The 21,819-nt window shown below is 44.1% G+C and overlaps 1 protein-coding gene across 4 annotated transcripts; it reads right to left on the reverse strand.

The window, feature by feature from the left end:
* Positions 1–392: 392 nt before the first annotated feature.
* Positions 393–13,596, reverse strand: TRIM52 (tripartite motif containing 52). Of its 4 annotated transcripts, XM_084885287.1 has the most exons (3): positions 12,214–13,596; positions 1,983–2,055; positions 393–589 (listed from the first exon to the last, which is right to left on the reverse strand). In XM_084885287.1, exons 1-3 carry the CDS (start codon positions 12,994–12,996, stop codon positions 528–530), a joined length of 918 nt encoding a protein of 305 aa, XP_084741413.1. In that variant the 5' UTR covers positions 12,997–13,596; the 3' UTR covers positions 393–527. The 4 variants fall into 4 exon arrangements, with proteins under 4 accessions (XP_084741413.1, XP_084741412.1, XP_084741414.1 ...); XM_084885286.1 differs by lacking the exon at positions 393–589 and having other exon boundaries at positions 1,814–2,055; positions 12,214–13,544; XM_084885288.1 differs by lacking the exons at positions 393–589; positions 1,983–2,055 and adding an exon at positions 6,635–7,044 and having other exon boundaries at positions 12,214–13,545.
* Between the last annotated feature and the right edge of the window lie 8,223 nt (positions 13,597–21,819).

Below are 21,819 nucleotides of genomic sequence, written 5' to 3' on the forward strand. Positions count from 1 at the left end.
TGCTAAAAGGTATTGATTGTCACAGTGTAGGCTAGGTTGAAGTAAGACTAGAAAGAAGGAGTTCCAAAGCTGGACAGGAGAGTCTCTAGGAGGATCATGAGACCTATGAAGGGAGGGACTGATGACTTACCAAAGGCCTTGTGAGGAGTTGAATATCTCTTCCAATCCATCTCTCTTCCCCCATGCTACCTTCACTCCTGAGTTTAGTATTGGAATGTATATAAAAATTATTTAATGACTAAGGCCTAAGAATTAGCTTTAAAAAATTGCTAACAAGGAAATAAGGGGGTATAATTATAGGTTCTGTCCATTCCTCCTAGTAAGAAGTGGGGATGTGGCATTTAATCAGTACTGGGAACAGTAATTACAAGAAATCACATGCCTTTTTCCCCCCTCTTGATAAAGACTCGGTGTTCATCTTGGGCAGAAATCTGAGATCTAACAGTCCCGCAGGAAGCGGGTCGTAAAGCATTCTGTTGAGTCTTCCCTGGAAGAGGGACTGTGGGATCCCCTAGGCCTTGGGTGCTTTACCTGATGTGCAGAGTCAAAAGCTGTGGAAGCAGGCCTGGTCCAGGCAGGACTATACTATCTAATAAAAGAGTAATATGCAAATTAGACATCAATCTGCTACAAAATGGCGGCGCCCATAGCCACAAGATGGCGGTGTCCAGTGCTCTCAGCCCCGCCAGAGTCCCCCAGTCCAACCCCTCTGGAGTCCCACAGTCTGGTTGGGAGGCACTCACGCCCCCACAAACTGATCGTGCCACCAGCTGAGGCAGCACTGGGTGTGCGGCTGGGAGGCGGCCAGGCCCCACACATGGATCCCCGCCACCAGTGGTTGGGATGTGTGGTTGAGAGGTGCCTGGCGTGTCCGGCCAGGGGTCATGCGCCCACTCCAGTAGCAGGTCAAGCCTGGCTGCCCTGTGACCTCTGGAGTGTCCGGGGCTGAGCAGCGAGGCTGGATCGTTTGGGCCTATAGGCCTGGCCAGGGGCCCTGGGGACCAGGTGGACAGGCGGGATCTGCTTACTCCAGTGGCAGATCCAGCCTCACTGCTCCCAGCCTCTGGCATGTCTGGGCCTGTCAGCCCCTCCATGAGACTGGATGTTGCATTCAGGGGACACACAAGTGGAGGGGGAGTTGACTCTTCTGGCACAGGGGGACTTGATGCTGTGTCCCAGTTTGTGCTGGCCCAGACTCTGACAGCAGGGAGGAGGAAGTCCCACCTCCACAGAATCAGCCATTGGTCAGGCAGCTCAGTGGTCTGACAGCAGGGAGGAGGAAGTCCCACCCGTAGAGAATTGACCATTGGTCAGAGGAGCTCCCTGCCACCTGACAGCCAGGACTCTTATTTCACCTGACAGCAAGGAGGTGGGACTGTCTAAACATCTACTGTTGATACAAGGTAGCCCTGCAGCTGAAAGAAGCCAGTAGGGGAAGGCAGTTAGGGGTGACCAGGCCGGCGTAAGAGGGAAGTTGGGGGCAAACAGTCTGGCAGGGGAGCAGTTAAGACATCAATCAATCAGGCTGGCATGGGAGTGACTATGAAGTGGTCAGGCTGGCAGGCAGAAGCGATTAGGGGCAATCAGGAAGGCAGGCAGGTGAGCAGTTGGGAGCCAGCAGTCCTGGATTGTGAGAGGGATGTCCGACTGCTGGTTTAGGCCTGATCAACTGGGATCGGGTCTAAACGGGAAGTCGGATATCCCTCTAGGGGTCCCAGATTGGAGAGGATGCAGGCTGGGCTGAGGGACCCCCCTGTCCCCCGCTCCATGCATGAATTTCATGCACTGGGCCTCTAAGAAATGAAGGGAGAAGGCAAGCTTTTGGCTTTATTAAAGGATTTAAAGCAGCATTAGGTGGTAGGGGAGAAATAAAAGTTGTGACCCAAGGTGCCTATTCTGAGTTTATTATCAGCAAGAGAATTTCATATGAACTAGGGTCAGAACAATGTATTGAGATGGAACCTTGAAGCTGGTTAGCTTACCACAAGATAGAGGGCTGAAGACGAGACAGTATTTCCTGCTCACACTTGGTCTGCTGAGAAATTCCATCCTTTGCTGTAGGGGGAGAGGGGATTCTGGGTGCCAAGGAAATGGCAGATGATAAAGGGTTATGTGACCTTCAGGGAGCCTCTTCCAGGCCACATGGATCCCCCTTTGTATTTCTGGGCCCATCTTGGTGCCAAATGGAATTGTCAACCAGAAGCCTCAGACCTACTCTGGATCGAAGTACTTTAGGATGAACAAGTCAGGAACGCCTCAAGTTTGAACATCAGATTGCTATGGAGGAATGAGAGTTCCTGTGTTTAATATATTTTTATTGATTTCAGAGAGGAAGTGAGAGGGTGAGAGAGAAACATCAGTGAGAGAAAATCATTGATTGACTGCCTCCTACATGCCCCCAATTTGGGATTGAGCCTGCAACCTTGGCATGTGCTCTGACTGGGAATCGAACTGTGACCTCCTGGTTCATAGGTGGATGCTCAACCACTGAGCCATACAGGTTGTGCAAGCCTTCCTTTATACAAATCTCCGAGCTGTCCATTCTCCCCCTTTGGGAGGGGGAGAAAAGTACTAACTCAGAGGCCATGTCCTTCCTCTTGGCAGGTCTGATAACAGGAGCCTTACTGCTTCTCCTGTACTTCTCACAGCAAAAACGAGCCATTTCTCCAAGCACAGAATTCTCATACTGTCCCTCTGAGGACTCTCTGGTTTGTGGGCCAAAACTGTCATTAGAAATGTAATATATCACCACCCATTATTTCTCATGGTCTCCTTTTTAGCCCTGTTCTTCCTACATCTCTCAATTTTCTCATTAATACTGTCAAAACAAACTGCTTTCCCTTTTAGGGCTCCCAGACCTCCTCTGTCAGGATTTGCTGTGAAGTGAGAAAGGGAAGAATTCACTTACCTGCTTAATATTAGGTTTTGCCCCACATCATGTACCAAATAAAACCTCATTTATACTTTCCCTGTTTTGAGGACCCAAGTCTCTCAGCTTTTTTTTTGAAGGGGTTATTACAAATTTTTTTTTTTTAAAGCTAATTTCTATTAAAACCCTGTCACATTCACTTATAAAGTGAAACTGGCTCAAGGCCATTTTGTTACATTAAAAAAAAATACAATAAAACCCTAACCTGTTTGGCTCAGTGGATAGAGCATCGGCCTGTGAACTGAAAGGTCCCAGGTTCAAGTCCAGTCAAGGGCATGTACCTTGGTTGTGGGTACATCCCCAGTAGGAGGTGTGCAGGAGGCAGCTGATTGTTGTTTCTCTCTCATCAATGTTTCTAACTATCCTCCCTTCTTCTCTGTAAAAAAATCAAATATATATATACAATACACACACACACACACACACACACACACACACATATATATTATTTTTTACAGAGAAGTAGGGAGAGGGATAGAGAGTTAGAAACATCGATGAGAAATACCCATCAGCTGCCTTCTACACACCCCACACCGGGGATGTGCGCGCAACCAAGGCACATGCCCTTGACCAGAATCGAACCTGGGACCCTTCGGTCCGCAGGCCAACACTCTATCCATTGAGCCAAACCAGTTTCGGCTAAAATATTTTAAAAAATACAAGAAAGCCTTTTAAATATGTTCTCCTTATATGCCTTAAAATATCTTCTTACAGCTTTTCTCTCCTGATTGGGTAAAGAAATTGCACTTGTTTTTTTGGCTTATTTTCATCTCTCCTTTGGACTTGCTATTACTCTTTAGGGCCCTAGGAAGGAGAATTCAACATACTTTAGCCATCAGCCAAGGATAACTATTTTTTTTTTAATTTTTAAAAAAAATATATTTTATTGATTTTGTACAGAGAGGAAGGGAGAGAGATAGAGAGTTAGAAACATCAATGAGAGAGAGTCATCGATCAGCTGCCTCTTGCACACCCCCTACTGGGGATATGCCCACAACCAAGGTACATGCCCTTGACCGGAATGGGTCCCTTCAGTCCCCAAGCCGACGCTCTATCCATTGAGCCAAACCGGTTTCGGCCAAGGATAACTATTTAAAATCAATTAAAATTAAACACAATTGAAAATTCAGTTCCTGAGTTGCACTAGCCACATTTCAAGAGCTCAAGTCATATGTAGCTAGTGGTACCTGCTGTATTGGACAGTACAGATTTAGAACACATCCATCAGTGTAGAAAGTCCTATTAGATCTAGTATAGGACTAGTAAGCCTGCCTCACCCTTTTTGTAATTCTATATAATAAAAAGCTAATATGCAAATGGTTGTCATACGATCATAGCTCAAACACTCAATACTGGGGAGAGAGGAATGGGGACCAGCCAGGCGAAATGCGCTCGTAAGTGAGGAATGGGCCCAGCTAAAGAGGGACAAGTTGCCTGCCCTGCAATCCTGGGTGCCAGCATCTGTGGCTTTGGCCCAGGGGAGGGACAAGCTGCCCATTCTGCAGTCCCAGGTGCCTGTGATGGTGGCCCAGGCAAAGCTGCCTTCCCACAGTCCCCTGCTGCTGCAGCCAGTCTGGGTAAAGCCAGCCTGAGTCCTGTGTGCCTGCAGCTGGCCAGAGGGAGGGAATACTGGGTGCGGAGTGAGGCAGAGGCAGTTAGGGGCGATCAGGCCAGCAGGGGAGCAGTTAGGGGCAATTGGGCCAGTAGGGGAGCAGTTAGAGCCTATTAGGCAGGCAGGCAGCAGAGGAGGTTAGGGCTGATTAGGCAAGTAGAGGTGGTTAGGGGTGATCAGGCAGGCAGGTAGGTGAGTGATTAGGAGCCAGCGGTCTTGGATTGCGGGTCCTGGATTTGGAGACCATGCAGGCCGGGTTGAGAGATAGCCCTTTTCTGTGCCCCCCACCCATGCATGAATTTGGTCACTGGGCCTCTAGTCTTATTTTATTAGTCAATACATGTTTGTAATAACTTCACTGTTATAACTTTCAGAGAGGGGTCAGGGATTGGGGTGGGAAATAGCAAGGAAATTATAAGTCCTATAAAAGTTTCAGGAGGCATGGCATAGTGGCCAGAGATTGATGGCCAATGGCAGGGGAGTCTTAGCTTTTTTTTTTTTTTTTTAAATATGTTTTATTGAGTTTTTACAGAGAGGAAGGGAGAGAGAAATAGAAAGCCAGAAACATCGATGAGAGAGAAACATCGATCAGCCGCCTCCTGCACACCCCCCACTAGGGATGTGCCCGCAACCAATGTACATGCCCTTGACCGGAATCGAACCCGGGACCCTTCAGTCCCCAAGCCGACACTCTATCTACTGAGCCAAACCAGTTTCGGCAGTCTTAGCCTTTTAAAAAATATATTTTATTGATTTTTTTACAGAGGGAGAGAGAGAGATTAGAAACATTGAGAGAGAGAAACATCGATCAGCTGCCTCCTGCACACTCCCTTACTGGGTATATGCCCACAAGCAAGGTACATGCCCTTGACTGGAATTGAATCTGGGATCCTTGAGTCTGCAGGCTGATGCTCTATCCACTGAGCCAAACCAGTTAGGATGGAGTCTTAGCTTTTAAGGAAGTACTTTAGGGGCTGATATTCATATGTACCGATGCAGGGCCACCCACACTCTGATAAGAATAGACAGTCTCTGATTTCCTGTATTAGTTTTGCATAATACTTAAACAAAAGACTGCCCTTGTGGCCTGGCTGAAACAGTAAATAAAGTGATTTTGCTTTTTACTAATCATTTCTAGATCTTGATTTCATATATTGCTCTGTCACTGTCCTTTTCTCCCAAATGTCAGTGACATAGGCAGCACTAATGTTTATAAAAGGCTTGCTGACTCTGCCATCTGCATGCCAAGAGCTGGGAGAAGTCTGGGTCCTATCAATTAACCTACTAATGTTAAGACTATATTTAGTAAGGGTCCAGCTAGGTAAGGCTAATCTTCTATGCCAAGCACTGGCTATAGGGCCTGAGTGAGACTAGTCTGTGAATATAACCAGTTTCCCTGCATCTACAACAGTAGTTATCAACTAGGGATGATTGTGTAGCCTTCCTCCCCTGACATCTCATCCTGCAGTGTCTGGAGACATCTGTTGTCACAACTGATGTAGTGGTGCTACTTACATACGTCCAGAGATTCTTAAGTATCCTACAATGCACAATCCTCTCCCCACCACCAAAAATTAGCTCACTCAAAATGTGTCACCAGTGCTGAGGTTGAGAAGCCCTGGTCTAGACCATAATATGAACCAGTTCTTCATGCCAAGACCAATCACAAGGTTCAGGCTCAGTAGGATAGTAAATAAGGCTAGGAAGCATCTTATAAATTGGGAAGGAAACCAATTAGAAGTTGATGGAACATTAGCTAGTATAATGAGTGTTTTTAACTGCACCAGAAAGCTAAAAGCTAAGAGCTAAGATCATAGTGCAATTGAAGTTGAGGATTTCAGGTATGTAGCAAGTCTGTGAAAATGAGGTTCCGAGTACAGCCACAGGAATAGAGAGGAGCAAGTTTAAACAGTCTGATTTGTGCCGAAACCGGTTTGGCTCAGTGGTAGAGCGTCAGTCTGCGGACAGAAAGATCCCAGGTTCAATTCCGGTCAGGGGCATGTACATTGGTTGCGGGCACATCCCTGGTAGGGGGTGTGCAGGAGGCAGCTGGTCGATGTTTTTCTCTCATTGACGTTTCTAGCTCTCTATCTCTCTCCTTTCCTCTCTGTAAAATATCAATAAAATATATTTTAAAAAAAATAAACAGTCTGACTTGTGATACAGTGGTCAGTAGCTAAACCTAGTAGGGAAGACATGCAGTAAACTGATGAACATCTGGTGGCTATGGATACACCAGTTTTTCTCAACATTTTTCTAACCCACACCTCTACTCATATCTAAAAATCTTACATTTTCCTTCCAGTGATATTTAAATTTTCAAAATTAAGTATCACAACTAAAATCAATTTAAAAAATGGTAATCTTGGAAGGCAAAACTTTATTCAGATGATGTGATAACCATGTTACAGTTATAACTTAACTTTTTTTCCTGGGCAGTGTAGAAGATGCAACAAAACGCAAGCTGTTTAACAATATTCTTTTCACTGTTTTCACCCCACAGCTAGATACAGCAAAAAAAGAAAAAAGAAGCTTTTACGATACAAGAAAAAAATGGAATGAAGTATTCTGTTTAGTCATTTGACATCTAAATTTCTTTAGAGTATCTGGAAGTTGGCTTGTAAAAACAATCAGACTTTTGAGTTCCATAAAATCCTTCTGAAGTTCTTCCAGTGAAAGCTAAATATCAGTGTGAAACACATTCTTCCCAAAAGCTACCAAAGAATACATCAACCCAAAATAGTTATGTATATTTCACTTTTTTCTTGAAATAACATTCATGAATCTGGTCCTCAAAAGACTGACCAAGAAAATTACACATTGTTAGCATGAATTTGCTATCTGTAGCTGGAATTTTGGCAAGTTTTGCTTAAAGTATTTAATAATGAGCAGTGCTGGTGTTTGCTCCTGGACATTTCAGGGTCAGTGTATTTTAAACTTCAATGTGTTACATTCTGAAAGTTTTAATTTTTAAAGTACAGGTTCTTGTAGGTGTTCTAAAATCAGGGCTGTCATTGGTGTTCCAAATTCTGTTGTTCTGACCATAAATTCAGCTGAATTCGGTTCTTTAACAACCAAGGAACCTCAGTATATAATAGAAAACACTGAACAGCATTCACATCTTCAAAACCCAAGGCAAACTGGGATCAAATGTAACGTTTTTTCAAACAATGATGCCGACAGCAAAGCTGAAGATTTCCAGTAGATTGTGGGCAGATAGATGGAAGTCTATGGTTGGCATTGACTATTGCAGAACATTTTGAATGCCAATTTTCTTCAATTTTTGCCCCCCAAAACGAAACAAACAGATCTAAAACATGCCATTGCTGTAGCACCATCAATAAATACTATAATTTTTCAACAAATTCAGTGTATTTGATACAGTTTCAAAAATATTGTCTTTAGTGGTCAAGTACAGGGTTTATGAAAACAGCACATCCATGGTTTTTAAAGCCTAACTGTGATAATAAGCAAAGCACAATTTCCTTTGTCAGTAGATTCATCTCAACTAATAACAAAGAAAGATGAGATGATGTTTTTTTAAAACCTGAAGAGTGATATGCTCAGTCATCAATTCGTTGTTAAAACTGCAGAAGTAAATGAAGAGATTCTGGGATTCCTCAATTTCTTCTTAAAGTTGTGACAGTATTTGGAATGTAAGGTTTCACAAATTACCCCTTTGCAATTAAAAGGGCTATTTAAGTTTTCATGGCCTTGAAGATTCCTGTTAATATTCCAATACAGTCCAATCTTAAACCTGCAGAGAATTGTGCTTTGCAGAACACTTTTTAATGGCATAAATTTAACAGTGTTTGGCATGGTGTCACTGCCCAACACACAAATTACTCAACTGGAGAAGTTGACCCTATCTTCTACATCATAATGCGAATATATGCTTGATAAAAACCTCAAAAAAAATTGGCTGTCATCTTTAGCTATATCAAAGGAAAATACATAAACAAGGAGTACTGGTGATGGAAGCGTCTGGTCCCTCTTGCAGAGCGATGAATGACTTTATGGATGGCAGCTGGGTGGCAGGGCAATACAGGCATCCAGCTATGCCTGAGCCCTGAAATTCTTTGTTCATCTTTTTATACACCCATCTGCTGCTTAAAACCTGACACCATTTAATGGTGCCCTTGGTCAAATCTAAATGATCTTACTTTCATAATCCTCTGATTCTAGCTTGAAGAGTCAAGACGAACTCTAACTCATGGAATGGACAAAAAGGAAGATGTAAATAAGTTTTCAGAGCTAAAAAGCCTCTTTTTATACAAAAGTAAACCTTAAACTTTAAAAGAACAATGACTTTGGAGGGTGGAGTGGGAGGAAATTAACCAAAGCACTTATATGCATATATGCATAACCCATGGACATAGACAATAGTGGGGTGAAAGTGGAGGGGGCACATGTAGGGGAGGAGGGGGATTAGAGGAAGGGGGTAGGGGATATCTATAATACTTTGAACAATAGGATGGAAATGAAAAACAAAACATTGACCTCAAAACAATATAATTATCCTGGATATGCAGTAGTATAAATCAGTGGTCAGCAAACCGGCTGTCGAGCCACATGCGGCTTTTTGGCTCCTTGAGTGTGGCTCTTCCACAAAATACCACATGCGGATGCGCATGTACAGAAACTTAGTGGCCCATGCACAGAAGTTGATTTTCGGCTCTCAAAAGAAATTTCAATCGTACTGTTGATATTTGGCTCTGTTGACAATGAATTTGCTGACCACTGGTATAAATGAACTGTGTGGCTAACTAGCCTGTTAAATACCTCATTAAGTAATATAGCCCTCATCTGAATGCTGCTTGCTCTACCCACTATAACTCCCCATACCCTGCAATGCTGATATAAATTGTGGAAGGAGGGGGAGAATGCCTTTCTCTCCTATTCCTGAATTGATAAGTAACAACTCTATTCATAACGCCTAAAACTAAAAAGCCTGACCACTCCAAAGTAGATAAAAAATTTGTATTGAATTAGTAGCTGACGAGAGAATTCATGTAACCAGAACTGTGAGATAGATAATGTATGTTAAATAAGCCACTGTACAAAAGGTTCTTTATACAATGTTAACTATTATAAGACTTTTGTTCAGTAAAATTCTAAATCATGTGCCTTCACCATTGAAAGCAAGTTATAAAACTATGAACTGTATAAAGAATGAAAGAATATGTCAATTACTATCAATTTACATATAACTTATATAAAACAAAAGATTTTTACCTTTTTCATTGTAATTCCTATGTTTGGTTGGCAGTGCTATCTATACCTAAGTTCTGGTGTGTATTTGAAAGTAAGCCCGACCAGTGTGGCTCAGAAGTTGATCATCAACCCCGGAATCAAGAAGTTGCTGTTTCCATTCCTAGTCAGGGCATATACCCGGGTTGTGGGCTCGATCCCCAGCAGGAGGCAGCCGATTGATGATTTTTCTCTCATTGATGTTTCTATCCCTCGTCCTTCCTCTATCTCTAAAAATCATTAAAAACATTTAAAAAAAGAGTAAATGTTTTGTTTTAAATATTCTATATTTCAAAAGGGATTATCCTCAATTTCTTTAATTGAATTTGTTTATAAATAATTTTCAGGTTTCATATATGTTACTGACCTTCCCAGTTGAAGAGACCACCTCTTTTCTCTTGTTTAAACTGACTTTTAATTAAAATTCCAGTTTCAAATCCTTTCCAGAAAAATTCTAAGAGGAATGTTATGGTTATCTCTTTTCCTCAGCTTCAGTGTACTAAAACCCAGATGTATAGAACATAGCTCCGTTTGTAGGCAAATTTAAGTATTACGCTGGTGGAAAGTGGGTGCTTGGGTTTGTCCTTAAAGTCATCTTAATATGGAATTAGCAGTGATTTGTAAAGATTTATCTTTTTTAAAAATAAAATATTAATATATTTTATTGATTTTTCACAGAGAGGAAGAGAGGGATATAGAGCTAGAAACGTCAATGAGAGAGAAACATTGACCAGTTGCCTCTTGCACACCCCCTACTGGGGATGTGCCTGCAACCAAGGTACATGCCCTTGACGGGAATCGAACCTGGGACCCTTCAGTCCGCAGACCGACGCTCTATCCACTGAGCCAAACCGGTTTTGGCTGTAAAGATTTATCTTAACTGTGCACTTACCAATAGCTACTGTAAAATGAGTGTGTGGGATAATGTCTAATAAATGATGTTCTGCTTGTGTTTTGACTGCAACTCAGAGTAAGCAATACCTTTTACTCTGGACCAAGTATACACATATGTATATATAATTTATAAGTTTTATAAAACAACTATTAGCCTGGTGCACGAATTCATGCACGGATGGGGTCTCTTGGCCTGGCTGGGGATTGGGGCCCTATTAGGGGAAATAGGGGAGGGACTGAGGAAGGTTGGCTGCGGGAACACACTGACCGCCAGGTGGGGCAGCTCCTGTGTTTAGTGTCACCACCTGGTGGGCAGTGCATGTCATAGCGACCTGATTAAACGGCTTTTATAGATACCCTTCCTTTGCTCCATGCACTCTGATATTTTTCTATTTAGTTTTTAAATAATGCTGGGCATGACTCATTTATTTTAAGACCCATTAGTTGGCAAAAAACCACAGATCACTGCTGTAGGAGAACATGAGGAAATACATTTTATAAATTGTAAAGCACTACTGAGGTGTGAGCAGCTGCTACTAAATATCCTCCAGGTTAAGACTTTTATGGGCCTGAAGACAACCTCTTCTTCCTTGGTATTGCAAGGGGCCATATCACCTAGGTTTTGGTAAGGAAGATAGCATTCATACCGACTTGTCATTTAGTCAACTTTCTAATACTCAGATGAGAACTAGAAAGCAAGGCATTAACCAAGTCAAAATCCAAAGAAGGGAAGACAAAGAGGAAAGTAAAAGATAAAAGTAAACAGTGCCATATATATATATATATATATATATATATATATATATATATGAGAGAGGAAGGGAGTGGGGAGAGAGAAACATCCATTGCCTGCCTCCTGCATGCACCCTGACTGGGGACTGAGCCCAAACCTTGGCATATGCCGTGACTGGTAATTGAACTGGTGACCTTTCTGTGCACAGGACGACACTCGACCAACTGAACCACACTGGCCAGGGCACACGTGATCTCTTAATTGTAACAAGCCTAGGGAAAAAGTAATGCTAATAGGTTGAAACCTGCATAAGATGAGATAGGTCATCTTATCCTAAGTCCTTCACTCTACATCATACTAGGGAAGCAAAGTGATCAGGACATGGCCAATTGGTAGTGGGGCATGGCCAGCTGCTCTTAGTAGTCCAGTTATGTTTTGATACTGCTTGTGCTTAGAAGTCTTATCTTCAAGTACTACAGCTTTCCATTCCTATGTGTTAAGAGTCCTGAAATCTTAGGGATAAACTCAGAACTCACATCAGACAGAAATTAAGTACTAGGGATCTGTTACCTCTATCCCTTATACCTAGGTTGACTGAAAGGGAATGACAATGGTCAGCTTCTGTCATGTTTTTGCTTAGCTTCCTCTGGGGAAGACAGCCTCAGCCTTTGTTCACATGTGTTCATCTTTCTCCTCTGTACCCGCGCCCCCCTCCCCCTCGCAAAAGATTTAACAAGTACCCATCCCTCCCAACTTCTGTCCAAACTTCCATATTCCCTAATTTAAGCCTCTCACCGTGTACTCCTGCACCACCTCCTCCAATGGCACCACGCTGTGCTGCTTGTGGCTCCTGGATTCTCGGCACACCACACAGATGGCCTCGTTGTCCACCTCACAGAAGAGCTTCAGGGCTTTTTGGTGTTTGGAGCAGATACCCTTGTCGTCCCCCAGGCTCCCTGAATACGGAGTGGGGCACATATGGCGAATCACCTGGACCATGTTGGCCAGCTGCAAGTTGGGGCGAAAGCTGCGACTTGTAAAGCTCTTTCGGCATTGGGGGCAGGTGAACTGCCGCGGAGGGGCCGGAGGGATCCGGGGAGGAGGCTGGTGGGTGTCAGGATACAGTTCTTCCTCATCGTATCCTCCCAGTACCTCTTCTTCGTAGATGTCAATTCCCAGGCCTCCCAGGTAATAGTCCCCATCTTCCTCCTCTTCTAGGTCCCACACGTAGTTCACGTTACCCCAGGTCCTTATGCCATTCTCTCCGACCCAGGGCTCGCCCTCCTCTGGGTCCCGGAACAGCTCGTCAGCACTCTCCTGGTACAAAACCTCTCGAATGGAGTTGTCCCATCCACCGATGGCCCCCACTGCCTGCCCGTCGTCCTCCTCCTCCCATCCACCTTCCTCTTCCTCCCTGTCCTCGTCTTCCTTGCCCCACAGCTGGGTCACACACCCTCGGCAGAAGTTGTGCCCGCAGCCGATGGACACGGGGTCCGTGAAGTAATCGAGGCAGATGGCGCACACCGCCTCCTCCTGCAGGGTCTGCACGGGGTTGGGAGTAGTGGGATGGCCGGCCATCTCAATGCGCTATCTGCAGGTGTTGGCGTCGAGGAGCGGGGATGAGACCGACTCCTTCTCTTCCCCCTCAGGCCGCAGAGAAGCCTTGCTCCCTCTCAGGCTCTTCCCAGCTCCAGGCCCGAAGGCCCCGGCCCAGGTTCACGGCCGCGCTCCGCGGGCAGCGGGGTTGACCGGGCCGCGGGCCTCGTTCCCCTTCGAGGCTCAGCGAGCAAACGCTGGTCCCGGCACGCTTTTCCCTCCCTCAGAGTCTGCCCAATCGGCGTGTGCCTCAGCCGCCGCTTTCCTCACCCAACGGCTCCCGGCGACCGGAAGTGACGGAGGGGCGCTCTAACCCATACGGAGGGCCGTCTGGGCCGTCGGCGGACCTCATCTCTATGGTGCGCGGGGCCGCCGGGAGCCTGGAGGCTGCGGGAGGGCACAGCTTGCGGCGAACGCGTGAGGCTGAGGAGCAAGCGGAGCTGTTGAGCGGGTGAGATGCGCTCTCACCACGCAGACAGGGTCCCGCAGCCGCTCGGGAGAGCCGGCACCGAGACGGACATGAAGCACGCTGCGTGCGCCACCGGCTCAGGGCCCGCGCGCCTCGCGCTTCCGCCGGAGTCCTCGGCGGCTGGTCCCGCTGTGGGACAGAGGAGCCGCGTGGGACTGAGCTGGCGGTGGCGTGGAGTGGCCGCAAGGTCAAAGTATCTGTCTTTGGGATTTGTGTGCCTCCACCTTAACTTTTCAAACCAGTGCACCCTTTCTTGCTGTCTGCAGAGCCTCCGCTTCCCAGCGCTGACTTCTCCCACGACCTTCACTTCTGTGTTCATCTCCACTGCCCCGCGACCCCTGGGTACCTCAGACTTCTGCATACCCTTTCCCTCCTACCATTCTTCATCCTTCCATTTGCCATCCACTCGCCCATCCATGCATTTTTCATTCTTCCATCTAGCCATCCATCTTATGCATGCTTAACCCATTTATTTATCCATCTACTTTGATCTATCCTCGTTATAGGAACAACAATAACAAAAAACAAGTAAGACATAATTAGCCTCCTTAAGGAGTACAGAGTTATAGGTGTGTGGTTACTGTTCATTGAAGGTTCTCTAAGGTTTTTTTTAAACTACTTTTACTTCACCCTCAGTAAAAAGTATATTGCATATATTGATCCAGTGCTCACTTGCACATCTGTAACAGAAACAAAGTTTCTGGAAATTATTCTTATGGCATTCAAGGCAGCTTGATGTGTTCTATTTTACTTCAGTAAGTGCTGTTCAAGATCCACCGAAGTGATTCCACCCCTCAGTACTTGGTCACTGTTTGGTTTGAGGAACATCACCTGCCCTAATGGAACCTTCAACACACCCTGGAACCCCCGTTCCTCACTCTGGGCCCGAACTTGAACTGTAAGTGTCACAAAGCAAGGATGGTTGGAACTGTGCTGTCCATGTACACATAGTTTTCTATCCTAGTGGGGAACATGCATCCAGTGCTCCCCACATATCTGCTGAGTACATAAATGAATCAGATCTCACTGATTTTCATCTTCTCGGACTTAGGCCTTCTTCTTCCCTGTTTCTGCCATTCTAGATCTGACCCCATTATCTCCCAATGATCAAAGTTTCCTAAAGAATCACTTGCCCTCAATTCAGTCCATCCTGCAACCGCCAGAACCATTCATCTGGAATGGGAGTCTGATATACTCATAGCAGGCTGTCTGTACATGTTGTTCTCTCCCTCATCTAGGGCTGCTGTCTCAGGGCTTTATCCAGATATAATTCTTCGTTATCCTCCAGGTCTCTGCCAGGCATAATCTCCTGAGGGAGATTCTTCCCCAACGCTGGCACCAGGCTTTGTTAGGATCCAGCTCTGTCACTTACTTTGTGGGGCCTTGGATTAGTATTTTTTAATTTTATTACAGTTGATATTCAGTATTACTTTATATTAGTTTCAGGCGTACAACATAGTGGTTAGACAATTATGTAATTTGCAAAGTGATCCCCTGATGATTCAAGTACCCACTTGGATTAGTTTCTCAACATCTTTGTGCAGCAGTTTACTATCTACAAAATAAAGATGATAGTAGCACACAAGTCATGGGTTGTTGTTAAGTTAGATTAACTGACATCTGTAAAGTGATTGGAACAGTGCCCATTGAAGTTATCTTTATACTAGAGGCCTGGTGCATGACATTTGTGCACTGGCGGGTGTGTGCACGTGCGTGTGCCTTAGCTCAGCCTGTGCCCTCTTGCAGGCCGGGACCCCCAAGGGTGGGAGAAAGCAAAGCAGGGGGAAAACCCTGATATTGGATAAAAAGTAAAATGAATGGATACATACTTAGGGGGGAACTGGAACAATTAACATGATAATGAAGGAATTAGTTCATCCTATATAATAAAATACGAATTATCCCCTCGACCAGGAGTTCAACTGGGAGTTTAACCTGGAGTTAGATTGACACCACTTCCTCCCCCCCAATCCCACCCCTGATCGGCACCTCCACCCTGATCAGGGGCAGATCAGCTAAACCCCACCTGTACACGAATTCATGCACCAGACCTCTAGTTATAAAATGTCACTGATTTCTGGCCGAAGCCGGTTTGGCTCAGTGGAAGAGCGTCGGCCTGGGGACTGAAAGGTCCCGGGTTCGATTCCGGTCAAGAGCATGTACATTAGTTGCGGGCACATCCCCAGTGGGGGGTGTGCAAGAGGCAGCTGGTCGATGCTGGTCGATGATTCTCATTGACATTTCTAACTCTCTATCCCTCTCAATTCCCCTCTGTGTAAAATCAATAAAATATATTTTTTAAAAAATTAAATAAAATGTCACTGATTTCTGAATATTAACCTTTTTTTCTTTCTTTGCCACATTCATTTATTAGATCTAGCAGTTTCTTGTTGGAGTTTTAGGGTTTTCTATGTACAATATCATGTCCTCTGCAAATAATGACGGTTTACTTCCTGCTTTCCAATTTGGATGCCTTTTATTTCTTCTTGTCTGATTGTTGTGGCTAGGACTTCCAGCACTATGTAGTCCTTGGTTATAATGTTTTGGTTTAGGTAGCCTTCACTTGGTCAGATTGATTGCTCTGCAATTTAGTTGTAAATCTGATTTGGAGCTGGGAGCAGGCGGGAGCTGCAGGACTCTCTTTCACGGCCCGTGTGGAAAGAGTTCCAATTCAGGGTTCGGGTTTTGGAGAAGGGCCGCACACAAATGAAAAGAGACTTGAAGAAATTCAACTTGGTGATATGGGGGGCCAGGCGATAGTCCAACTCTAGTGGGAGAACTACTCCCTGCTCTGGCCCTGCCATCCCTTTTATTGAGGCTTTGGGGAAAACATCTTAGGCAACATAGACAGAAATTTACATGTAGCCCTTAGGCAGGAAATAACAGAAACTTTCACGGGACAAACAAGGTGGAGGCTGCTTCAGCTAACAAAATCTCAACTAAAGGTTAGAGCAATTAAAGTTGTTGACCAGCCTTCCTGGCTTCCTGTCAACATCTCTTTTTTAGTGAAACGGATTTGTTTTCCAGCAGGGAGCAGTCTTCACCTACTCTGTAGCCATCTTGAAATCTCTGTTCTCATTTTCTTTTGTTTCAAGGTATCTTTTAATTTCTTCCTTGATGTCATTGTTAACCCATTCATTGTTTAGTAACATTATTTAGCCTCTATGTCTTTGATTTTCAGCTTCCTTTTTGTGATTGATTTCTAGTTTCATGGCATATAGTTAAAGAAGGTGCTTGACATTATTTCATTCTTTTTAAATTTATTGAAACTTGTAACACATGGTCTATCCTAGTGTGGATGAAAGAGGCCACATGCTGACCTGACAAGCTCAGGGGAGGCCTGCATGACAGTCTTGCAGACTCAGAGACCTACAGTAACCACACAAGATGGTCTGAAGTTAAACTTTAACTAAAAGCAGTTATGGTGGGCAGTTAAGTCCTAGTCCTAGGATGGTATCTTCACTGAAAAGGTCACCCTTTACCTTAACTGAGCCCATCTGTCTTTTTGCATCTATGCTAACACACCCTTGAAATGTCTGGGTAACTTGTAACTTCCCTTTTTCTGGACCCCCTCTGGGGCACAACATAATGTGCCTGGGCACCAGGACAGATAACAAAAATTTCTTCATTATCATATTAATTATTCCTGTTCCCACCTAAGTATGTGTCTATCATTTTACTTTTTATCTAATCCCAGGGGTTTCCCCGATTTGCTTTCTCACGCCTCTCTAGTCTATCACCAATGGATTTCGTGTGACCCATCTACGTCCCTTCCTTTGGTTGCAATGTATAAATACAAATGTAACCCACCATTCTCTGGAGTATTATCTCAATCCATTGAGGTTCTGCTTCCTGGCAGTTGTCGACAATTTGGCTTAAATAAACTCACAAAAATTCTTTACAGGTTTCAATGTTTTAATGTTAACTCTAGAAAATAGTACATGGGCACTTGAATACATATATTCTGCTGCTTTGGGGTGAAATGTTCTGAAGATAACCATTTGATATAGTGTGTCATTTAAGAAATACATATTTTATTAATTTTTACAGAGAAGAAGGGAGAGGGATAGAGAGTTAGAAACATTGATCAGCTGCCTCCTGTACACCCCCTATTGGGGATGTGCCCACAACCAAGGTACATGCCCTGGACCGGTATCGGACCCAGGACTCTTCAGTCCACAGGCTGATGCTCTATCCATTGAGCCAAACCTGTCAGGGCTAAAGTGTGTCATTTAAGGCCACCATTTCCTTGTCTATTTTCTGTCTGAAAATCTATCCATTTATTTCAATGGAGTGTTAAAATCCCCTATTGTGACCATATTATTGTAGCCTCTCCCTTTATGTCCATCAAGATTTGCTTTACAGGAGAATCCAAGATGGCTGCTCAGGTAGGCAACTAGCCGCAGACGCACACAACAATTTCAATAAAATACAACTAAAATATAAAATGGACATTACCCAGAACTACAGGAAAGTCGACTGACTGGAAATTCTACAAGAAGAAGCAAGGAGAAAACCAGAAGGAAGCGTGGAGGAGCTGTAAAAGCCTAAGGTACCGAGACACGCGGCGTGCGCGGAGAGGACGGAGCCGGAGAGGAGGGGTGCCTGAGTGCCTGGCTGGCGTTCCCTAGCAGGAAGGAGAGAAAAGCTCCGACTGTGCTGGGCCCAGCTCCAACTGCTCTGAACCCCAATTCTAGGCCAGACCCTGGGGACCCAGGCTCATCCATAGGGAGCCGGGCTGTAAGGCGGAACCCCGGGGGAGCGGTGAAAGGAGGTCCCTGCAGCACGCACATTGCGCGCAGAGAAGGGCCAACCGGCTGTGCCGCAGGATTGCTCCGGTTGGAAGGAGACTGGGGCTCCAGACTGCTCTGAACGCCACCTCCAATCCCACTACCAACTGGAACCCCAATATCGGACTCATTGGGGGAGAGCATAGACTGTTTGGCAGCAGGCGAAAATTGAGGGCACCTTTCTCTCAGAGGCGCTTGCAACAAGTACTGAAGGACCCTGAGTCTCAGGAGTCGCATAGGGCGGGGCTGACGGAAGCCAAGGCTGTAGGCTCCATCCTGAAACCCCGCCCCATCAGCAAAGCTGCCTGCGAAAATGTCTAAACCAAATAGATCACAAACGAAAGAAATGGAGGACAAAAAGCGACTGGATATAGAGTTCAAAAACATACTTATAAGGTTTTTCAAGAGATTCCTAGAAAAGGCCGATAAAATAAATGAGACCTATGAGGATATGAAAGGGATCAACAAGAAATAAAGAATACATTGTCTGAAATAAAAAATATTCTAGAGTCCTAAAAACAGAATAGAAGATCGCAAGAATCAAGTCAAAGATTTGGAACATAAAGAGCCAGAAGACACTCCTCTGCAGAAGCTAGAAGGCAAGAGAATCCAGAAAATTGAAGATTATGTAAGAAACCTCTAGGACAACTTCAAACGATCCAACATCAGAATTATGGGGGTCCCAGAAGATGAGAGAGAGCAAGATATCAAAAACATACTGAAAGAAATAGTGACAGAAAACTTCCCCCACCTGGTGAAAGAATTGGACTTACAAGTCCAGGAAGCACACAGAACTCCAAATAAAAGGAATCCAAAGAGGACCACACCAAGACAAATCATAATTAAGATTCCAAGAGCAAAAGACAAAGAGAGAATATTAAAAGCAGCAAGAGCTAAGCAGGTAGTTACCTATAAAGGAGCACCTATTCGATTGTCAGCTGATTTCTCAACAGAAACCATGCAGGCCAGACGGGAATGGCAAGAAATATTCAAGGTGATGAATAGTAAGAACCTACAGCCAAAGATAATCTATCCAGCAAAGCTATCACTCATATTCAAAGGTCAGATAAAGAGCTTCACTAATAAAAAAAAGCTAAAGGAGTTCATCACCACCAAACCAGAATTATATGAATTGCTGAAGGGGGTTCTTTCAGAAGAGAAAGTAAATAAAGATAAAAATTATGAACAACAAATACGTAACTATCAACAAGTGAATCTAAAAACCAAGGAAACTAAAAAAAAATAAAAATCTGAGGAACAATATTAACTGTTGAATATAATAGAATCAGAGGTATGGAAGGGGAGTGAACTGATGATTCTTGGGGAAAAGGGGAGAGGGGGATGTGGGAAGAGACTGAATATAAACTGCACCTATGGATGAGGACAATGGGGGGTGGGGAAAGGGCAGAGGGTGGGGTGAGAAGGGGGCGGGGAAGGAACATTTGTAATAATATGAACAATTAAAATTTATAAAATAAAAAAAAATGTTCTAAAAGACTGTGGTGATGGTTACATATATATGTGTATATACTAAAATTGTATACTTTAATGTGTAGATTGCATGATACATGAAATGGACTATATTTCAAGAAATCTGTCATTTAAAGATGTTGGGAGACAAAAAAAAAAAAGACTTGCTTTACATATTTAGGTGCTACATTAGGTGCATAAATGTTTACAAAAATTACATTCTCTTTGTTGTGGGGTCGAACCCTGGGTTCAAAATAAGACCACCGGAGGCTGATTAATTAATTTAAAAAAAGCAGGCAAGGATTTATTGAACTGGCCAGGACAGCCACAAGAGCACCACACGCAGGTGGACTCCAAATGACTGCACTGTTTCAGGGGTAGGCAATTCCTTCTGAAGGTTTAAACCACAAGAATTTTCCTTTGTTCCTAAATCCTAAAGACTAAATTCTAAAGACGGGACAGCCCGCAGGGTTGGTTCCCAGTCACATCCTGCTGGACATTGGAATGTGGTCCTACCTTGCGATAGCGATAACACAGAAGCAGAGCTCAGCGTTAGTCTCTAAAGTTTATCTACAGTTTCTATCCTTGAAGCTACTGAGTCAGTGGGAATCAAACTCCTGTGGTCTTGGTCCCAGGCAAGGGAAAATTGCCTTAGCCTCCAGGTCTCCACCGGGAAGCTGAGGTAAGTACCCAGTGTTTTAATCAGATGCAGGGGCCAGACTTAGCAGGGTTAAAATTCAGACAGCAGTTTTTACCAAAGTATGGTTGCCACTATATTTCACTCTTGTTGAATTGCTCCCTTTATCAGTATGTAGTGTCTTTGTCTCTTACTATAGCCTTTGTTTTAAAGTCTATTTCATCAGCTATAAGTATTGCTACCCCAGATTTTTTTTTTTATATATATCTGTTAATGGAAAAAAACAACAACAATTGAAACCTGTAAAGAATTTTTGTGACGAAGAACTGTTGACATATGCCGGGAAGCAGAACTTCAACGGATTGAGATAATGCTCCGGAGAATGGCGGCCAAATTTCTATATTTATACATTGGAATCAAAGGAAAGGGACATAGGTGAGTGACGTGAAATTCATTGGTGATAGATTAGGGAGGTGGGACAGAGTGAACTGGGGAAACCTCTGGGATAGGGTAAAAGGTGAAATGATGGACATGAGCTTCTTTTACAGAGATGGATACAGGATACTCTAATGTAATTAACAGTTGACAATTAACTTGATAACAATAACAATGAGGGAATGTCTCGAGGCCATTTGTTGTGCCCTGAGGGGTCCTGGGTAAAAAGGAAGTTATAAGTTACCCAGACATCTCACAGATATGTTATCTCAGATGCTGGAAGGCAGAGGGGCTCAGTAAAGTAGATCAAAGTGCAGGGAAGCCGCGTGCTTATGAAGAGATATTTAATTTTCAAACCATCTTTTGTGGTTATCTTAGGTCTCTGGGTTTGCAAGACTGCCACGCAGGCCTTCCCTGAGCTTGTCAGGTTAGCATGTGGCTCTTTTCTTTCACATGTTTGTTTGTATGAAATATCTTGTCCCAGCCCTTTACTTGTAGTCTATCTGTATCTTTCGTTTTGAGGTGGGTGTCTTGCAGCTGCTCTCCTCAGCTCATAGCTCGCTGCCCCACCCTCCTGCTGATCTGTTGTTATGTGATGAGGTCCCAACTAATTTGCATATTACCCTATTATAAGTATTGATTATTGTCTATATTCCCTATGCTGTACTTTACATCCTTATGACTATTTTGTAACTGCCAATCTGTACTTCTTCATCTTTTCACTCCTTTTACCCAGTTTCCTAGGAGGCAACTGATCGATGTTTCTCTCTCATCGATGTTTCTAACTCTATCCCTCTCCCCTCCTCTCTGTAAAAAATCAATCAAATATATTTAAAAATATATTAAAAGAAAAAAAAAAAAGAAATGCTGTAGTATACCCCCAGGTCTCTCCTTGCCAGATACCTCCCCAGAGCAGGCCAGGCCAAGCCAGCTTGGCACATACACCAGTACTCAGGAGCACATAAACCTAGGAAGCTCAGAAGTGGTGTATTCTGAACACCAGG

Source organism: Pipistrellus hanaki (assembly GCF_964339955.1).
Source record: "Pipistrellus hanaki genome assembly, chromosome: 5".
Lineage (NCBI taxonomy): Eukaryota > Metazoa > Chordata > Mammalia > Chiroptera > Vespertilionidae > Pipistrellus > Pipistrellus hanaki.

Coding starts and splice junctions, on each gene's coding strand:
- TRIM52 (XM_084885286.1), bottom strand. CDS start 12,996: ATGGCCGGCCATCCCACTACTCCCAACCCCGTGCAGACCCTGCAGGAG. Junction 2,056..12,213: donor AGGTGGTGCAGGAGTACACG/GTGAGAGGCTTA, acceptor CTCCCCCTACAG/CAAAGGATGGAATTTCTCAG.